The sequence below is a fragment of the Gymnoscopelus braueri genome (genome assembly GCF_963280865.1).
Source record: "Gymnoscopelus braueri genome assembly, chromosome: 24".
NCBI lineage: Eukaryota > Metazoa > Chordata > Actinopteri > Myctophiformes > Myctophidae > Gymnoscopelus > Gymnoscopelus braueri.
Genome location: NC_137626.1, coordinates 407,782 through 424,700, shown reverse-complemented (window position 1 = coordinate 424,700; position 16,919 = coordinate 407,782). Strand labels below are relative to the sequence as shown.

The 16,919-nt window shown below is 41.4% G+C and overlaps 1 protein-coding gene across 1 annotated transcript in view; it reads right to left on the bottom strand.

Moving 5' to 3' along the window:
- Window positions 1–13,802, bottom strand: part of LOC308080211 (SH3 domain-binding protein 4-A-like) — a gene marked incomplete at both ends in the record, with an annotated part of 21,459 nt that extends 7,657 nt beyond the window's left edge. Inside the window, 9 exons of the mRNA XM_080421987.1 lie at window positions 356–601; window positions 725–787; window positions 911–973; window positions 2,870–3,118; window positions 3,756–4,043; window positions 4,934–5,101; window positions 6,601–7,016; window positions 9,036–10,880; window positions 13,706–13,802. Of these exons, the coding sequence (XP_080278113.1) occupies window positions 356–601; window positions 725–787; window positions 911–973; window positions 2,870–3,118; window positions 3,756–4,043; window positions 4,934–5,101; window positions 6,601–7,016; window positions 9,036–10,880; window positions 13,706–13,802 (3,435 nt within the window). The remainder of the gene's footprint in view (window positions 1–355; window positions 602–724; window positions 788–910; window positions 974–2,869; window positions 3,119–3,755; window positions 4,044–4,933; window positions 5,102–6,600; window positions 7,017–9,035; window positions 10,881–13,705) is intronic.
- Between the last annotated feature and the right edge of the window lie 3,117 nt (window positions 13,803–16,919).

Below are 16,919 nucleotides of genomic sequence, written 5' to 3'. Positions count from 1 at the left end.
ATACTATTATATATTTATTATAATAATATAACGATATTATAATGTATTTCATTCATTATTCAACGTTATGTAATAATTTAACAATATTATAATGTATTTATTATAATTTTGCATCCTGGCTTTTTGACTATCTCACTAGGCTCTGGGAGGAAGTCGACGTGAGTTTTGGTTTGTTTCTAGTGGGGAAGGATCGGCGGACACGTAAATCCCGCCCACTACATTTGATTGGGTAAAGCGCGGCCCGCTTCCTGATCTGAAGGCACGCCCACTTGTAGGCCAGTGCGTACGCGATATGACGAACCCCCCCGACAGATTCAAACGCAGAGCAGAATCTGTTCTTGAGAGATTAGGTTACCTGGTAACGGGGGTACTTGCAGCTGGCGGCCACAGGGGACAACATGATCTTGTTCTTCATCTCGGTCTTCCTCAGGAACCTCCTCTGGTGGCTGCAGCTCCTCATCTGGCCACTGGGGGGCGGCGGGGGCGTCTGGACACAGAACTGAGCCAGGATGCAGCCGAGAGCGTCTTTCACCTGAACTCTGAGAGTGAAGTCTGACAAGATGTCTGACTGGCACACGATGCAGAACACATGACGAATGACCTGGAAACATAAAGACATTATAATTATAACTCTGAGAGTGAAGTCTGACAAGATGTCTGACTGGCACACGATGCAGAACACATGACGAATGACCTGGAAACATAAAGACATTATAATTATAACTCTGAGAGTGAAGTCTGACAAGATGTCTGACTGGCACACGATGCAGAACACATGACGAATGACCTGGAAACATAAAGACATTATAATTATAACTCTGAGAGTGAAGTCTGACAAGATGTCTGACTGGCACACGATGCAGAACACATGACGAATGACCTGGAAACATAAAGACATTATAATTATAACTCTGAGAGTGAAGTCTGACAAGATGTCTGACTGGCACACGATGCAGAACACATGACAAATCACCTGGAAACACAAACACCAACACGTTATGAAAAAATCATGAACAACTAGAAAAAGTGCTCCTCGGAGCACAGATCTCCGCCAGGTCAGGTAGGTTATTGTGGGCCAGAAATGTTCGGAATTCACCAATCAGATGGAAAATGAAAAATCGGACGGATCTGTCTTGATCACATGACCAAAAGAGTTCATGTGTACCAATTTGCTATAAGTTTTGCAAAAATCGGCCTCCTGGTGGCGCTACAATAGGGCAATGTTAAAAGGGTGGCATTTTTCCTCAACGTAGTGCAAATGTGCATGCAAAGTTTCACAGCGATCGGACACTGCGTTCATGAATTGCAGCATTTTGATCAAAACGGGCCACTCCCGCAAACTTTAGATGTCAATTTTAGCCAATCTGGATGAAATATGAAAAATCTGAAAGACCTGTTTCGTGTAATGACTATAGAGATGCTGTGTACCGATTTGCGTGATGTTTGGACAACATATGTAGGAGTACTGTCAAAAAATGTGTTTTGCAAAAAGCGGCCTCCTGGTGGCGCTATAACTGGCATCCAGGGAGTGTGTGTGCACAGTTTCACTGCGAGCAGGCCAACGGTGCCGGAGATTAGCTGTTCACAGACAGACACGCGGACACACGGACGGACGGACGGACAGGGTGCAAAACATACTCTCTCGCCATAGGCGGCGGGTGAGCTTGACAATTGGGAAGGCTGGATTTTCTGGGCGGATTATGTTAGTTTCTTTTGGGTTTTTGGTTACTTTATTTCGGTTATAGGGTTAGGGTTAGGGTTAGGTTAGGGTTAGGTTTTTTAATTCATATTTTTGCCTGATTTCACTGATTTATTATAAGAAAAATACTAAATAATGCTGCACAAATATATTATATATAATTTGCACAATTCCCAGAATTTCCCAGCATAACATTTGGGAAGGCTTAGCCTACCCTAGCCTTCATTACCCGCCGCCTATGTCTCTCGCCATGTGTTGTTTTATGTTTAATGTTATAATGTTTCATGTGTTGTTTTATGTTTAATGTTATAATGTTTCATGTGTTGTTTTATGTTTAATGTTATAATGTTTCATGTGTTGTTTTATGTTTAATGTTATAATGTTTCATGTGTTGTTTTATGTTTAATGTTATAATGTTTCATGTGTTGTTTTATGTTTAATGTTATAATGTTTCATGTGTTGTTTTATGTTTAATGTTATAATGTTTCATGTGTTGTTTTATGTTTAATGTTATAATGTTTCATGTGTTGTTTTATGTTTAATGTTATAATGTTTCATGTGTTGTTTTATGTTTAATGTTATAATGTTTCATGTGTTGTTTTATGTTTAATGTTATAATGTTTCATGTGTTGTTTTATGTTTAATGTTATAATGTTTCATGTGTTGTTTTATGTTTAATGTTATAATGTTTCATGTGTTGTTTTATGTTTAATGTTATAATGTTTCATGTGTTGTTTTATGTTTAATGTTATAATGTTTCATGTGCTGTTTTATGTTTAATGTTATAATGTTTCATGTGCTGTTTTATGTTTAATGTTATAATGTTTCGTGTGTTGTTTTATGTTTAATGTTATAATGTTTCATGTGTTGTTTTATGTTTAATGGTATAATGTTTCATGTGTTGTTTTATGTTTAATGTTATAATGTTTCATGTGTTGTTTTATGTTTAATGGTATAATGTTTCATGTGTTGTTTTATGTTTAATGGTATAATGTTATAATGTTATAATGTTATAATGTTATAATGTTATAATGTTATAATGTTTCATGTGTCAGTGACACATGTCACTGTCCACCTGCATCTGAACCAAGTGGAAGTGTGAATATCTTCTTTGCGAAGAATGCAAAACTTTATGAAATATGAATAAAATTTAACAGAGAGATGACTCACCTTCCCCAGTTTCAGCTGGAATCCCCTGATCACCCTGGAACTCCCGTCACCAGGACCCCCGTGGCTGGGACCCCCGAGACTGGGACCCCCGTGACTGGGACCCCCGTCGCCGACCTGCACCTCATACTGGGACATGTTGGAGTACAAGCCCACCTGCAGGTCTTGGGGGGATCTCAGCACAAACTGGTGCTTCCCCCACAGGTGTAGGACCACCGGAGGGGCGGAGCCAGCCTGTCCTGCTCCTCCCACCTCAAAATCACACAAAATCACTGAATCATAATCAGAATCAGAATCAGAATCAGAATCAGAATCAGAATCAGAATCATAATCATAATAAACTAGACTAGGAGCACAGGTCTCCGCCATGTCAGGTAGGTTATTGTGGCCTCCTGGTGGCGCTATAATAGGCCAATGTGAAAAGGGTGGCATTTCTTCTTAGGCCTTTCACAGCAATCGGACACTGCATTCATGATTTGAGGCATTTTGTTCAAAACGGACCAATCCTGCAAACTTTGGAAGCCAACCTTAGCCAATGAGGATGGAATATGGAAGATTGGACATATCCGTGTTGATCACATGACTATAGAGGTACTGTGTACCGATTTGCATGACGTGGTACAAATCGGCCTCCTGGTGGCGCTATAACAGGCCCATGTAAAAAAAAACGGGCCAGAGGTTCTGAATTGGCATCCAGGGAGTGTATGTGCACAGATTAGCTGTTCACAGACAGATGGACACACGGACACACGGACGGACAGACAGGGTGCAAAACATACTCTCGCCATGCCTTTCGGCCTGATGGAGACAACTATAAGCTCACAAGTACTATTGCCCGACATCCTAGAATGTCACAAAGGTGATAATAATGGTGATAATTATGACATACCTCGTTGACCAGCAGGGTTTTGGGGGAGCAGTCGTGTGCAAACATGGCCGCCACAGCTTTGAAGGAGGGGTGTATGTGCTTGGGGCCGTAGAGACCCAGGGTGACCGTCTTCTGGATGTGGTCCCACACCGAGGCATGCCGCTGGGCCCGGACCGCCCGGACCACCACCGCCACGTACGTGCAGGGCTCCGGCCGGTCCAGACGGGCCTGGACCGTGTCTTTGTACACGTAAGCGTTGGGGATGGGCGCGTACGGACCCTCTCTGCTGTTACTGCGCACACACAGCACCTAGAGCAGGGGGGGAACTTTGATGGTGGAGAGGGCCACTATATTTCCACACTCACTCCTAAAAATAGCAAAAATAGCCGATCTACAAGCTCAAGCTTGTAGATCTTTTTTTGCTATTTTTTTATTGGAATCCTGAATTATTTGTTGCTATTTTTTCATTGGAATCCTGAAAAGTTACATTTGTATTTAATTTCAAATGCATTTAGTTATACTTATGTACATTTTATGAACTTAAATACAAATACATTGGACATAAAAAAGACAATAGAATGTTAATAATAGTCATTAAGCTACTAATATAGACTGAAGTCATTAAAGTGGGTCATGTTTGCATGTTATGAATCATAACAGCTGAAATCAATAATATAATCACTATTCTGATATTAACCTGTGGGACACATTAAGTGAAGGTGGGGGCTGCATTAAGTGAAGGTGGGGGCTGCATGTGGCCCCCGGGCCGCCAGTTGCCCATGTATGACCTAGAGAATGATAATAATTATAACTATTATTAGGGGGCCAAGCACGTAGTGCATACGACCCATATTGAACAGGCATAGGCTAGCTCATGAACCCTTTGACCTCCAGCCACGAAACTATATTAGTTTTTAATAATAATTAGTGTACAGTCTATTATGTTTCTATGGCTTATTGCACATACACACTATACAGACTGTCTGTCTCTGTCCTCTATAGACTGTCTGTCTCTCTACCTGTCTGTCCTCTCACCTCTATAGACTGTCTGTCTCTCTACCTGTCTGTCCTCTCACCTCTATAGACTGTCTGTCTCTCTACCTGTCTGTCCTCTCACCTCTATAGACTGTCTGTCTCTCTACCTGTCTGTCCTCTCACCTCTATGGACTGTCTGTCTCTCTACCTGTCTGTCCTCTCACCTCTGCACTGCAGCCACCGTCTGGTCCGTCCCTCTTCAGGGTGACGTTGACCTTCATCTCCAGAGTGATGAAGGTGTTGGTGTCCATGTTGGACAGTTTGATCTCCAGAACGGGACTGACAGAGGAGATCAGGTCAGTGTTGAGCTCCACAGGAGGCTCTAACAGGGCCTGAAAGGAGACAGAGGAGATAGAGGAGACAGAGGAGACAGAGGAGACAGAGGAGACAGAGGAGATAGAGGAGACAGAGGAGACAGAGGAGACAGAGGAGATAGAGGACACAGAGGAGATAGAGGAGACAGAGGAGACAGAGGAGACAGAGGAGACAGAGGAGACAGAGGAGACAGAGGAGATAGAGGAGACAGAGGAGACAGAGGAGACAGAGGAGACAGAGGAGATAGAGGAGACAGAGGAGACAGAGGAGACAGAGGAGATAGAGGACACAGAGGAGATAGAGGAGACAGAGGAGACAGAGGAGACAGAGGAGATAGAGGAGACAGAGGAGACAGAGGAGACAGAGGAGACAGAGGAGATAGAGGACACAGAGGAGATAGAGGACACAGAGGACATGTGAGGAGACATGTGAGGAGAAACCTGCCTACCAGTGACATCATCGATGGAGTATCCAAGCTAATAGAAACTGCAGGCTTACAATTCATGGAAAGTTAGCATGATATAATAAAATACATTGTTCTCGCATTAATTTAAAAATAATCTAGTTTGAAATGACCAAACCTGCCTAACGATGATGTCACTGGTAGGCAGGTTTCTGAATTGTCCACAGCCCCAATTATATGAAGATAAGATAAAATATTATATTATAATGAGCATAAGTACAAATACACCCCCTGGACATGATGCTAGTATGTCACAGGGACTTACCCCCCCCCCGATCAAACCCTTCATGCTGAGTGCTGGGTCCTATTTTTATAGTCTTTGGTATGACCCGGCGAACCCCTGAACTCCTAGTCTCAGGGTGGACACTCTGACCCCAGTAAACCAGGATCACAGGTAAACCAAGCACCTATAGCATCAGTAAACCAGGATCACAGGTAAACCAAGCACCTAGCATCAGTAAACTAGGATCACAGGTAAACCAAGTACCTATAGCATCAGTAAACTAGGATCACAGGTAAACCAAGTACCTATAGCATCAGTAAACCAGGATCACAGGTAAACCAAGTACCTATAGCATCAGTAAACCAGGATCACAGGTAAACCAAGTACCTATAGCATCAGTAAACCAGGATCACAGGTAAACCAAGCACCTAGCATCAGTAAACTAGGATCACAGGTAAACCAAGTACCTATAGCATCAGTAAACTAGGATCACAGGTAAACCAAGTACCTATAGCATCAGTAAACTAGGATCACAGGTAAACCAAGTACCTATAGCATCAGTAAACCAGGATCACAGGTAAACCAAGTACCTAGCATCAGTCTAAACTCTAAACAGTAACAAAACTAACCTTCAGAGTTATGTGTTGGTGGTATAAACAGTATAATATCATCAGTATAAACAGTAATAATACTAACCTTCAGAGTTATGTGTTGGTGGTATAAACAGTATAATATCATCAGTATAAACAGTAATAATACTAACCTTCAGAGTTATGTGTTGGTGGTATAAACAGTATAATATCATCAGTATAAACAGTAATAATACTAACCTTCAGTGCTATGTGTTGGTGGTCGCCGGGCGCCACGTGGCCCGCGGGCACGTGCACACTGACGTGTGTGTCGGGCAGCTGGACCACGCCTCCGTTGGCGTCCAGGCAGCAGACGGTGTGGGTCTCGACGGGCTGGGTCTGCCCCCAGCCCGGGTTCTGGCCCAGGGAGCAGAGGTCGTGACAGGAGCGCGCCAGCTTGCGATGGTTCAGCCAGGCCGTGCGGTACTGGGCCCTGGACCCGAACTGATCCGGAGCCGGAGCGCTGAGGCCCGGGAAAAACCCGGAGGAGGGCAACACCGGATTGGACTGAGCCTGGAGGACGGAGAGCTCCGATAGGCTGAAGGAACGTTTGCTCCTCAGGAAGGGGCTGTCCCTGCGGAGACAGATGCAATGATTAGACACGAGCTGTTCACAGACTGAATGACGGACACACGGACGGACGGACGGACAGGGGCGAAAACATAGTCTCGCTCACGCCTTCGACTCTACGAAGACAATTATAGAATCTATAATCTATAATATTGATGATAGATTATAGTTTGTTTGTTTTTTTGCTTTTTATCCCCTTTTTTCTCTCCCCAATTTTGTTATGCAAATGAATTCCTCCCCACACACCTTCCTGTGTGTTGTCACTGCTGTATCCTACTGACTCACCTGGCAGTGAGGAGCCCCCACCGGGAGGACGTAGAGTACGTACATCGACAATTAGTTATATATATATAGTTATATAAATAGTTATATATATATATATATATATATATATATATATATATATAGTTACATAATAGTGATATTTAAATGTGTTCATGTATTCATTAATATTCATTAATAGTGATATTTAAATGTGTTCATATATTCATTAATATTCATTAATAGTGATATTTAAATGTGTTCGTGTATTCATTAATATTCATTAATAGTGATATTTAAATGTGTTCGTGTATTCATTAATATTCATTAATAGTGATATTTAAATGTGTTCGTGTATTCATTAATATTCATTAATAGTGATATTTAAATGTGTTCGTGTATTCATTACTATTCATTAATAGTGATATTTAAATGTGTTCATGTATTCATTAATATTCATTAATAGTGATATTTAAATGTGTTCATATATTCATTAATATTCATTAATAGTGATATTTAAATGTGTTCGTGTATTCATTAATATTCATTAATAGTGATATTTAAATGTGTTCGTGTATTCATTACTATTCATTAATAGTGATATTTAAATGTGTTCGTGTATTCATTAATATTCATTAATAGTGATATTTAAATGTGTTCGTGTATTCATTAATATTCATTAATAGTGATATTTAAATGTGTTCGTGTATTCATTAATATTCATTAATAGTGATATTTAAATGTGTTCGTGTATTCATTAATATTCATTAATAGTGATATTTAAATGTGTTCGTGTATTCATTAATATTCATTAATAGTGATATTTAAATGTGTTCGTGTATTCATTAATATTCATTAATAGTGATATTTAAATGTGTTCGTGTATTCATTAATATTCATTAATAGTGATATTTAAATGTGTTCGTGTATTCATTAATATTCATTAATAGTGATATTTAAATGTGTTCGTGTATTCATTAATATTCATTAATAGTGATATTTAAATGTGTTCGTGTATTCATTAATATTCATTAATAGTGATATTTAAATGTGTTCGTGTATTCATTAATATTCATTAATAGTGATATTTAAATGTGTTCGTGTATTCATTAATATTCATTAATAGTGATATTTAAATGTGTTCGTGTATTCATTAATATTCATTAATAGTGATATTTAAATGTGTTCGTGTATTCATTAATATTCATTAATAGTGATATTTAAATGTGTTCGTGTATTCATTACTATTCATTAATAGTGATATTTAAATGTGTTCGTGTATTCATTAATATTCATTAATAGTGATATTTAAATGTGTTCGTGTATTCATTAATATTCATTAATAGTGATATTTAAATGTGTTCGTGTATTCATTAATATTCATTAATAGTGATATTTAAATGTGTTCGTGTATTCATTCATATTCATTAATAGTGATATTTAAATGTGTTCGTGTATTCATTCATATTCATTAATAGTGATATTTAAATGTGTTCGTGTATTCATTAATATTCATTAATAGTGATATTTAAATGTGTTCGTGTATTCATTAATATTCATTAATAGTGATATTTAAATGTGTTCATGTATTCATTAATATTCATTAATAGTGATATTTAAATGTGTTCATGTATTCATTAATATTCATTAATAGTGATATTTAAATGTGTTCATGTATTCATTAATATTCATTAATAGTGATATTTAAATGCTGTACCTGTGGTCAGGCAGTGTGTTGTTCTGCATGGGGCCACAGGAGGGCGCTGTTGGACCACTGCTCACGCCTGCATTAGTGTCACAGTTACCCTCAGAGTGGGGGAGGGGCAGGGGGTCAAAGGTGATCAGATTCGTGGATTTCCTCCCTCCCCTGACCCTCTCATCCAATGAGATGCCTCGGTTCACAATGCTCTGGTCCAATGAGCTGCCTCTGTTCACCAAGCTCTGGTCCAATGAGATGCCTCGGTTCACAAAGCTCTGGTCCAATGAGATGCCTCCATTCAAAAAGGGGTTAACGTTAAAGGGGTTCCTGTTTGGTGACGGAGGCAGCGTGTCTTTAAAGGAAAGCCCCGCCCACTCGCCCAGCAGCCAATCGTCACTCTCTACACTGTCACAGATCATACCGCTGTCACTGAGGTGGGAGGAGCCAGTGAGGCCCCCTAGTGATATAACAGTGTTACTGCAGTGAGAGGACTCAGTGACGCCCCCTAGTGATGTAACAGTGTCACTGCAGTGAGAGGACTCACTGAAGCCCCCTAGTGATATAACAGTGTCACTGCAGTGAGAGGACTCACTGAAGCCCCCTAGTGATATAACAGTGTCACTGCAGTGAGAGGACTCACTGAAGCCCCCTAGTGATGTAACAGTGTCACTGCAGTGAGAGGACTCAGTGACGCCCCCTAGTGATATAACAGTGTTACTGCAGTGAGAGGACTCAGTGACGCCCCCTAGTGATATAACAGTGTCACTGCAGTGAGAGGACTCAGTGACGCCCCCTAGTGATGTAACAGTGTCACTGCAGTGAGAGGACTCAGTGACGCCCCCTAGTGATGTAACAGTGTCACTGCAGTGAGAGGACTCAGTGACGCCCCCTAGTGATGTAACAGTGTCACTGCAGTGAGAGGACTCAGTGACGCCCCCTAGTGATGTAACAGTGTCACTGCAGTGAGAGGACTCAGTGACGCCCCCTAGTGATATAACAGTGTCACTGCAGTGAGAGGACTCAGTGACGCCCCCTAGTGATATAACAGTGTCACTGCAGTGAGAGGACTCAGTGACGCCCCCTAGTGATGTAACAGTGTCACTGCAGTGAGAGGACTCAGTGACGCCCCCTAGTGATGTAACAGTGTCACTGCAGTGAGAGGACTCACTGAAGCCCCCTAGTGATGTAACAGTGTTACTGCAGTGAGAGGACTCAGTGACGCCCCCTAGTGATGTAACAGTGTCACTGCAGTGAGAGGACTCACTGAAGCCCCCTAGTGATGTAACAGTGTTACTGCAGTGAGAGGACTCAGTGACGCCCCCTAGTGATGTAACAGTGTCACTGCAGTGAGAGGACTCACTGAAGCCCCCTAGTGATGTAACAGTGTTACTGCAGTGAGAGGACTCAGTGACGCCCCCTAGTGATGTAACAGTGTCACTGCAGTGAGAGGACTCAGTGACGCCCCCTAGTGATATAACAGTGTTACTGCAGTGAGAGGACTCAGTGACGCCCCCTAGTGATGTAACAGTGTCACTGCAGTGAGAGGACTCAGTGACGCCCTCTAGTGATATAACAGTGTCACTGCAGTGAGAGGACTCAGTGACGCCCCCTAGTGATGTAACAGTGTCACTGCAGTGAGAGGACTCAGTGACGCCCCCTAGTGGTGTAACAGTGTCACTGCAGTTAGAGGACTCACTGACGCCCCCTAGTGGGCTGACGTAGGCAGCAGGGATGTATCCCATCTCGTTGTTGTTGTGAGCGAACCACCAGTCAGCTCCAGATGTGTCCAAGACGTACAGATGTTCTCCTCTGTTGAACCGCAGCGTGGTGAAGCTGCCGGGGTGGTAGTCCCTGATGGCTACCACTTCCTGTTCGCCTCCGATCACTTCCTGTTTGCGTCCCATGGAGGAGGAAGTGTCTGACGGCAGGGCTCTGGGAGGAGGAACTGGAACTGGAAGGAACACAACCACATGTTAACCTACATTAGAGGTCTTCATCATGTTAACCTACATTAGAGGTCTTCATCATGTTAACCTACATTAGAGGTCTTCATCATGTTAACCTACATTAGAGGTCTTCATCATGTTAACCTACATTACAGGTCTTCATCATGTTAACCTACATTAGAGGTCTTCATCATGTTAACCTACATTAGAGGTCTTCATCATGTTAACCTACATTAGAGGTCTTCATCATGTTAACCTACATTAGAGGTCTTCATCATGTTAACCTACATTAGAGGTCTTCATCATGTTAACCTACATTACAGGTCTTCATCATGTTAACCTACATTAGAGGCCTACATTAGAGGTCTTCATCATGTTAACCTACATTAGAGGTCTTCATCATGTTAACCTACATTACAGGTCTTCATCATGTTAACCTACATTAGAGGTCTTCATCATGTTAACCTACATTAGAGGTCTTCATCATGTTAACCTACATTAGAGGTCTTCATCATGTTAACCTACATTAGAGGTCTTCATCATGTTAACCTACATTAGAGGTCTTCATCATGTTAACCTACATTACAGGTCTTCATCATGTTAACCTACATTAGAGGTCTTCATCATGTTAACCTACATTAGAGGTCTTCATCATGTTAACCTACATTAGAGGTCTTCATCATGTTAACCTACATTAGAGGTCTTCATCATGTTAACCTACATTAGAGGTCTTCATCATGTTAACCTACATTACAGGTCTTCATCATGTTAACCTACATTAGAGGCCTACATTAGAGGTCTTCATCATGTTAACCTACATTAGAGGTCTTCATCATGTTAACCTACATTACAGGTCTTCATCATGTTAACCTACATTAGAGGTCTTCATCATGTTAACCTACATTAGAGGTCTTCATCATGTTAACCTACATTAGAGGTCTTCGGGTTAAGCATGGTTCCGACCCGTACCCGGCTCGGTCACGGGTCCATTCACAAGAAATGACTCCGGGTCCGGGTCAGAACCGTTACAGTTTGTCTTGGGTCTCGGGGATCCGACTGAGAAATGGACGGTTCCACTAATACCCGAGTGGACCCGGCGAGGGAGGGAGGGGGGGAGGGGGGGGGGGGGGGGGGGGGGTCGCTCAGAAGACAGACTGGCAGTGACGCAGTCAATGACTGGCTGCTATTTATATTATCATATCACTACATAATGTTATATCTTTGACCTAAATGGCGATATATTAACAAGGATAGGATGAAAAATCTTTATGTCTGCATTAGCTTTGATGATCGTCTTGACCCAAGGCTCTGTCTGTATCAGAAACAACTTTGGACAGGTGGAAAACTTAGTTAAACTTGTAGAGTGACGCATTACTTTACCTGAGTTATATCTTCTGATAGTTGTACTTGAATGTTGACATGAAATAATAATCCTGTTTAGTGTTCCACTACCACGAGCGCGAACGACTACAGCGCGTATTAACGGCGCTGATCAACACACACGTTGAAAGGCTAGGATAAAGATACCAAGGATTCGACAGTGATGTCACTATGCAACACGGAAGTAGCACGGACGCTACGCCATGTTCGAAGTTGGTTTAAAGCTGGTTTAAAGATACCAAGGATTCGTCAGTGATGTGACATCACTGACGAATCCTTGGACATGTGACCGACTCATTTATATCCGCCAGTTATATCAAATATTGTTGATTAACGTAACGTTTTGGTTAATAAATCTGGGTATGCTCTGCGAAAGCACAATGGAAACTCCAAAGCCCATTATAATCTTAAACAACAGAAATTAACGTGGATAAACAACAGAAATTAACGTGGCTTATAGTTGTCAATGAAGAAGGATTACACACATCTAGAAGTGGATTTATTTTGTATTTATAAACTGTCCAATGAGCATTGACTGGGATTATACATCACAACCACGGAGGCTACGTTTAGGTAAGCAAATATGAAACAGGTCTTCTTTAACGCTGGACAACTTGTAGTCTAGTAATGACGTTGGCAAACAATTTTGCGTTCGGGTATTTCGGGAACTCGGTTATGTACGGGTTCGGTTCTGGTATGTCACGGTTCTATACAGGTCGGGGTCCGAAAGCTCTCGGTACTGTTCGGATCCGGAACTCAGATTTATAATAATGGCCCGGGTCCATTCGGTTCCGGGTAAAAATTTCACGGGTCCATTTGGGTACGGGTCTTTATATATTACCCGTGAAGACCTCTAACCTACATCTATTATGTTTACATTAACCTACATCTATTATGTTTACCTTAACCTACATCTATTATGTTTACATTAACCTACATCTATTATGTTTACATGAACCTACATCTATTATGTTTACATGAACCTACATCTATTATGTTTACATGAACCTACATCTATTATGTTTACATGAACCTACATCTATTATGTTTACATTAACCTACATCTATTATGTTTACATGAACCTACATCTATTATGTTTACATGAACCTACATCTATTATGTTTACATGAACCTACATCTATTATGTTTACATGAACCTACATCTATTATGTTTACATTAACCTACATCTATTATGTTTACATTAACCTACATCTATTATGTTTACATTAACCTACATCTATTATGTTTACATTAACCTACATCTATTATGTTTACATGAACCTACATCTATTATGTTTACATGAACCTACATCTATTATGTTTACATGAACCTACATCTATTATGTTTACATGAACCTACATCTATTATGTTTACATGAACCTACATCTATTATGTTTACATGAACCTACATCTATTATGTTTACATGAACCTACACCTCTGACTGACCTTTGACCTTTGGGTTGAGGTCGAGGAGCGTGCCCTCTGACCTGCAGCGGGGGAGGGGCTGCTGCTGATTGGATCTGTTGATGCGATGAGCGGCCATTCTGATTGGCTGTCCTTCATCAGCTCAGCGTTCTGTCTTCTGATTGGTTCTCTCCATCAGCTCAGCGTTCTGTATCCTGATTGGTTCTCTCCATCAGCTCAGGGTTCTGTCTTCTGATTGGTTCTCTCCATCAGCTCAGCGTTCTGTCTTCTGATTGGTTCTCTCCATCAGCTCAGGGTTCTGTCTTCTGATTGGTTCTCTCCATCAGCTCAGCGTTCTGTCTTCTGATTGGTTCTCTCCATCAGCTCAGCGTTCTGTCTTCTGATTGGTTCTCTCCATCAGCTCAGGGTTCTGTCTTCTGATTGGTTCTCTCCATCAGCTCAGCGTTCTGTCTTCTGATTGGTTCTCTCCATCAGCTCAGCGTTCTGTCTTCTGATTGGTTCTCTCCATCAGCTCAGGGTTCTGTCTTCTGATTGGTTCTCTCCATCAGGTCTGCACAGAGAAGAGGAAAACATGATTTAATATTCAATAACTTTTTATTTTGATACGTTGATATTTGTTTCATTGTTTTGTGATGCAATGGTGTTTGTTTTAAATACATCCTCCAATAACTTTACAAAGCTCTGTCCCTAAGAATGTGTCTGTTTGTTTGTCCCAACACTGGTTCTCCTCAGTGGCCACAGCCAGGCGCGGCCACGGGGTCCTTTGGTGCCTTTGGTGCTATTAAGCGTTAGCCTGTCTTTTACTCACTGTCTGATACGTGCATGCGAGGCCACGCTGCATGCTCGGTGGCTCCGCGGCCCCCCAAGTGGTTAACGTGTGGGTAGCGCCTCCAAATAATCTGCCAAAATCCCCCAAAATGCTTCTGTAATCACTCTTGTTTTGAGCGACCTGCTAGCACACACCTGCTGAGAGGTGTGTGACAGTAGTCACAGGCGTGTGACTGGCACCTGAACATGGGTTCTAAAACTTTGTTGAGTTTGTGTTGATGCTCCAAGCAGCAACACTGCCTTCATGGAAAGATGCCACTTTGTCCCTTCAGGATAAGACCCATGATGCAACAGGGCAAGTGAAGCTGGTGTTCTGTAACGCAGATTACACATTATTTGATGTCAGCCCTGGTACCATTTACAGGCAGGTGTGTGTCAGTCACAGGTGTGTGTCAGTCACAGGCGTGTGTCAGTCACAGGCGTGTGTCAGTCACAGGTGTGTCAGTCACAGGTGTGTGTCAGTCACAGGTGTGTCAGTCACAGGTGTGTGTCAGTCACAGGTGTGTGTCAGTCACTCACAGGTGTGTGTCAGTCACTCACAGGTGTGTGTCAGTCACAGGTGTGTGTCAGTCACAGGTGTGTGTCAGTCACAGGTGTGTGTCAGTCACAGGTGTGTGTCAGTCACTCACAGGTGTGTGTCAGTCACTCACAGGTGTGTGTCAGTCACAGGTGTGTGTCAGTCACAGGTGTGTGTCAGTCACAGGTGTGTGTCAGTCACTCACAGGTGTGTGTCAGTCACTCACAGGTGTGTGTCAGTCACAGGTGTGTGTCAGTCACAGGTGTGTGTCAGTCACAGGTGTGTGTCAGTCACAGGTGTGTGTCAGTCACAGATGTGTGTCAGTCACAGGTGTGTGTCAGTCACAGGTGTGTGTCAGTCACAGGTGTGTGTCAGTCACAGGTGTGTGTCAGTCACAGGTGTGTGACTGGTACCTGAGCATGGGTCCTGCAACTTTGACATCTGTCTTTGGTACCGTTGTGAAAATCTAGCCTGTAAATCTCTGGAAGAAAACCTATGGTTCCTCAGTGAAGTGAGGGTGAGGAACCGGTCTTCTTGGGTTGTTGTCTTCCTTTGACTTCACCAGTCTCACAGAACTTGGTCCAAAGTGTGTAAATAATAATAATAATAATAATAAACTTTATTTGTATAGCACCTTTCATGACATGAAATGCAGCTCAAAGTGCTTTACAGAGCAAGGATACAATTACAGTTAGAACCAATTTAACAATAAAGCAAACAAAAATAAAATAAAATAAAATAAAAGCAGTAAAATGCAGTAAAATGCAGTGGCCCTCGCCACTACACAACTACAACACAAATGGATATAACTTAAATGTAGTGGCCACTGTCCTCTACAACACAGCTAAAGAAATATCCACACTTCACACAATTGCCAATATTACATGTGTACCTTGTGTACCTTAGTAATATATCTTCACACAATTGCCAATATTACATGTGTACCTTGTGTACCTTAGTAATATATCTTCACACAATTGTCAATATTACACCTTAGTAATATATTTTCACTTAGTAATATTACACCTTAGTAATATATTTTCACCATGTTTACCACTAAATGGTACTAGGGCTGACACCACATAATACTGTCACTCTGTATAACAGAACAGCAGCTTCAATTGCCTGAAGGGACATCTTTCCATGGGGGCGGTGTTACAGCTTGGAGCACACACACACACACACACACACACACACACACACACACACACACACACACACACACACACACACACACACACACACACACACACACACACACACACACACACACACACACACACACACCACACACACACACACACACACACACACACACACAAACTCAACAAAGTTGCAGAACCCATGTTCAGGTGCCAGTCACTGCATTATTGTCTATCAATTACACATGAAGCGTTGAATTCATGGCCATTTTTAGTGTTTGTTGCATTCCTAAACTAAGCCAATAATTTGATTGACGGCAGAAAGATGCTAATGTATCCGGTAGGAGACACAAAGGAGTCTCTTTGAGTCTCCTACCGGAGACAGCGAAAATAGACTGCATACACAGCATATTGGGGAATTCTGATCCTTACAAGCTGTACCTCGTTGTAAAGGTGACTAATCAACGACTAATCAACGATAAAAATGATATAAAACACAATACCATTTGGTATTATTAAAGGGGAGAAATAATAATAATAATAATAATTAACCGAAGTTAAGTTTACAAACCTTTTGTGGGCAGTTTATATAGACACATAGATACATAGACAATAGAAGGATTGTATGTATATATATATATATATATATATATATATATATATATATATATATATATATATATATATATATATATATATATACATATATATATATATATATATATGTAGAGTAGAGAGAGAGAGAGAG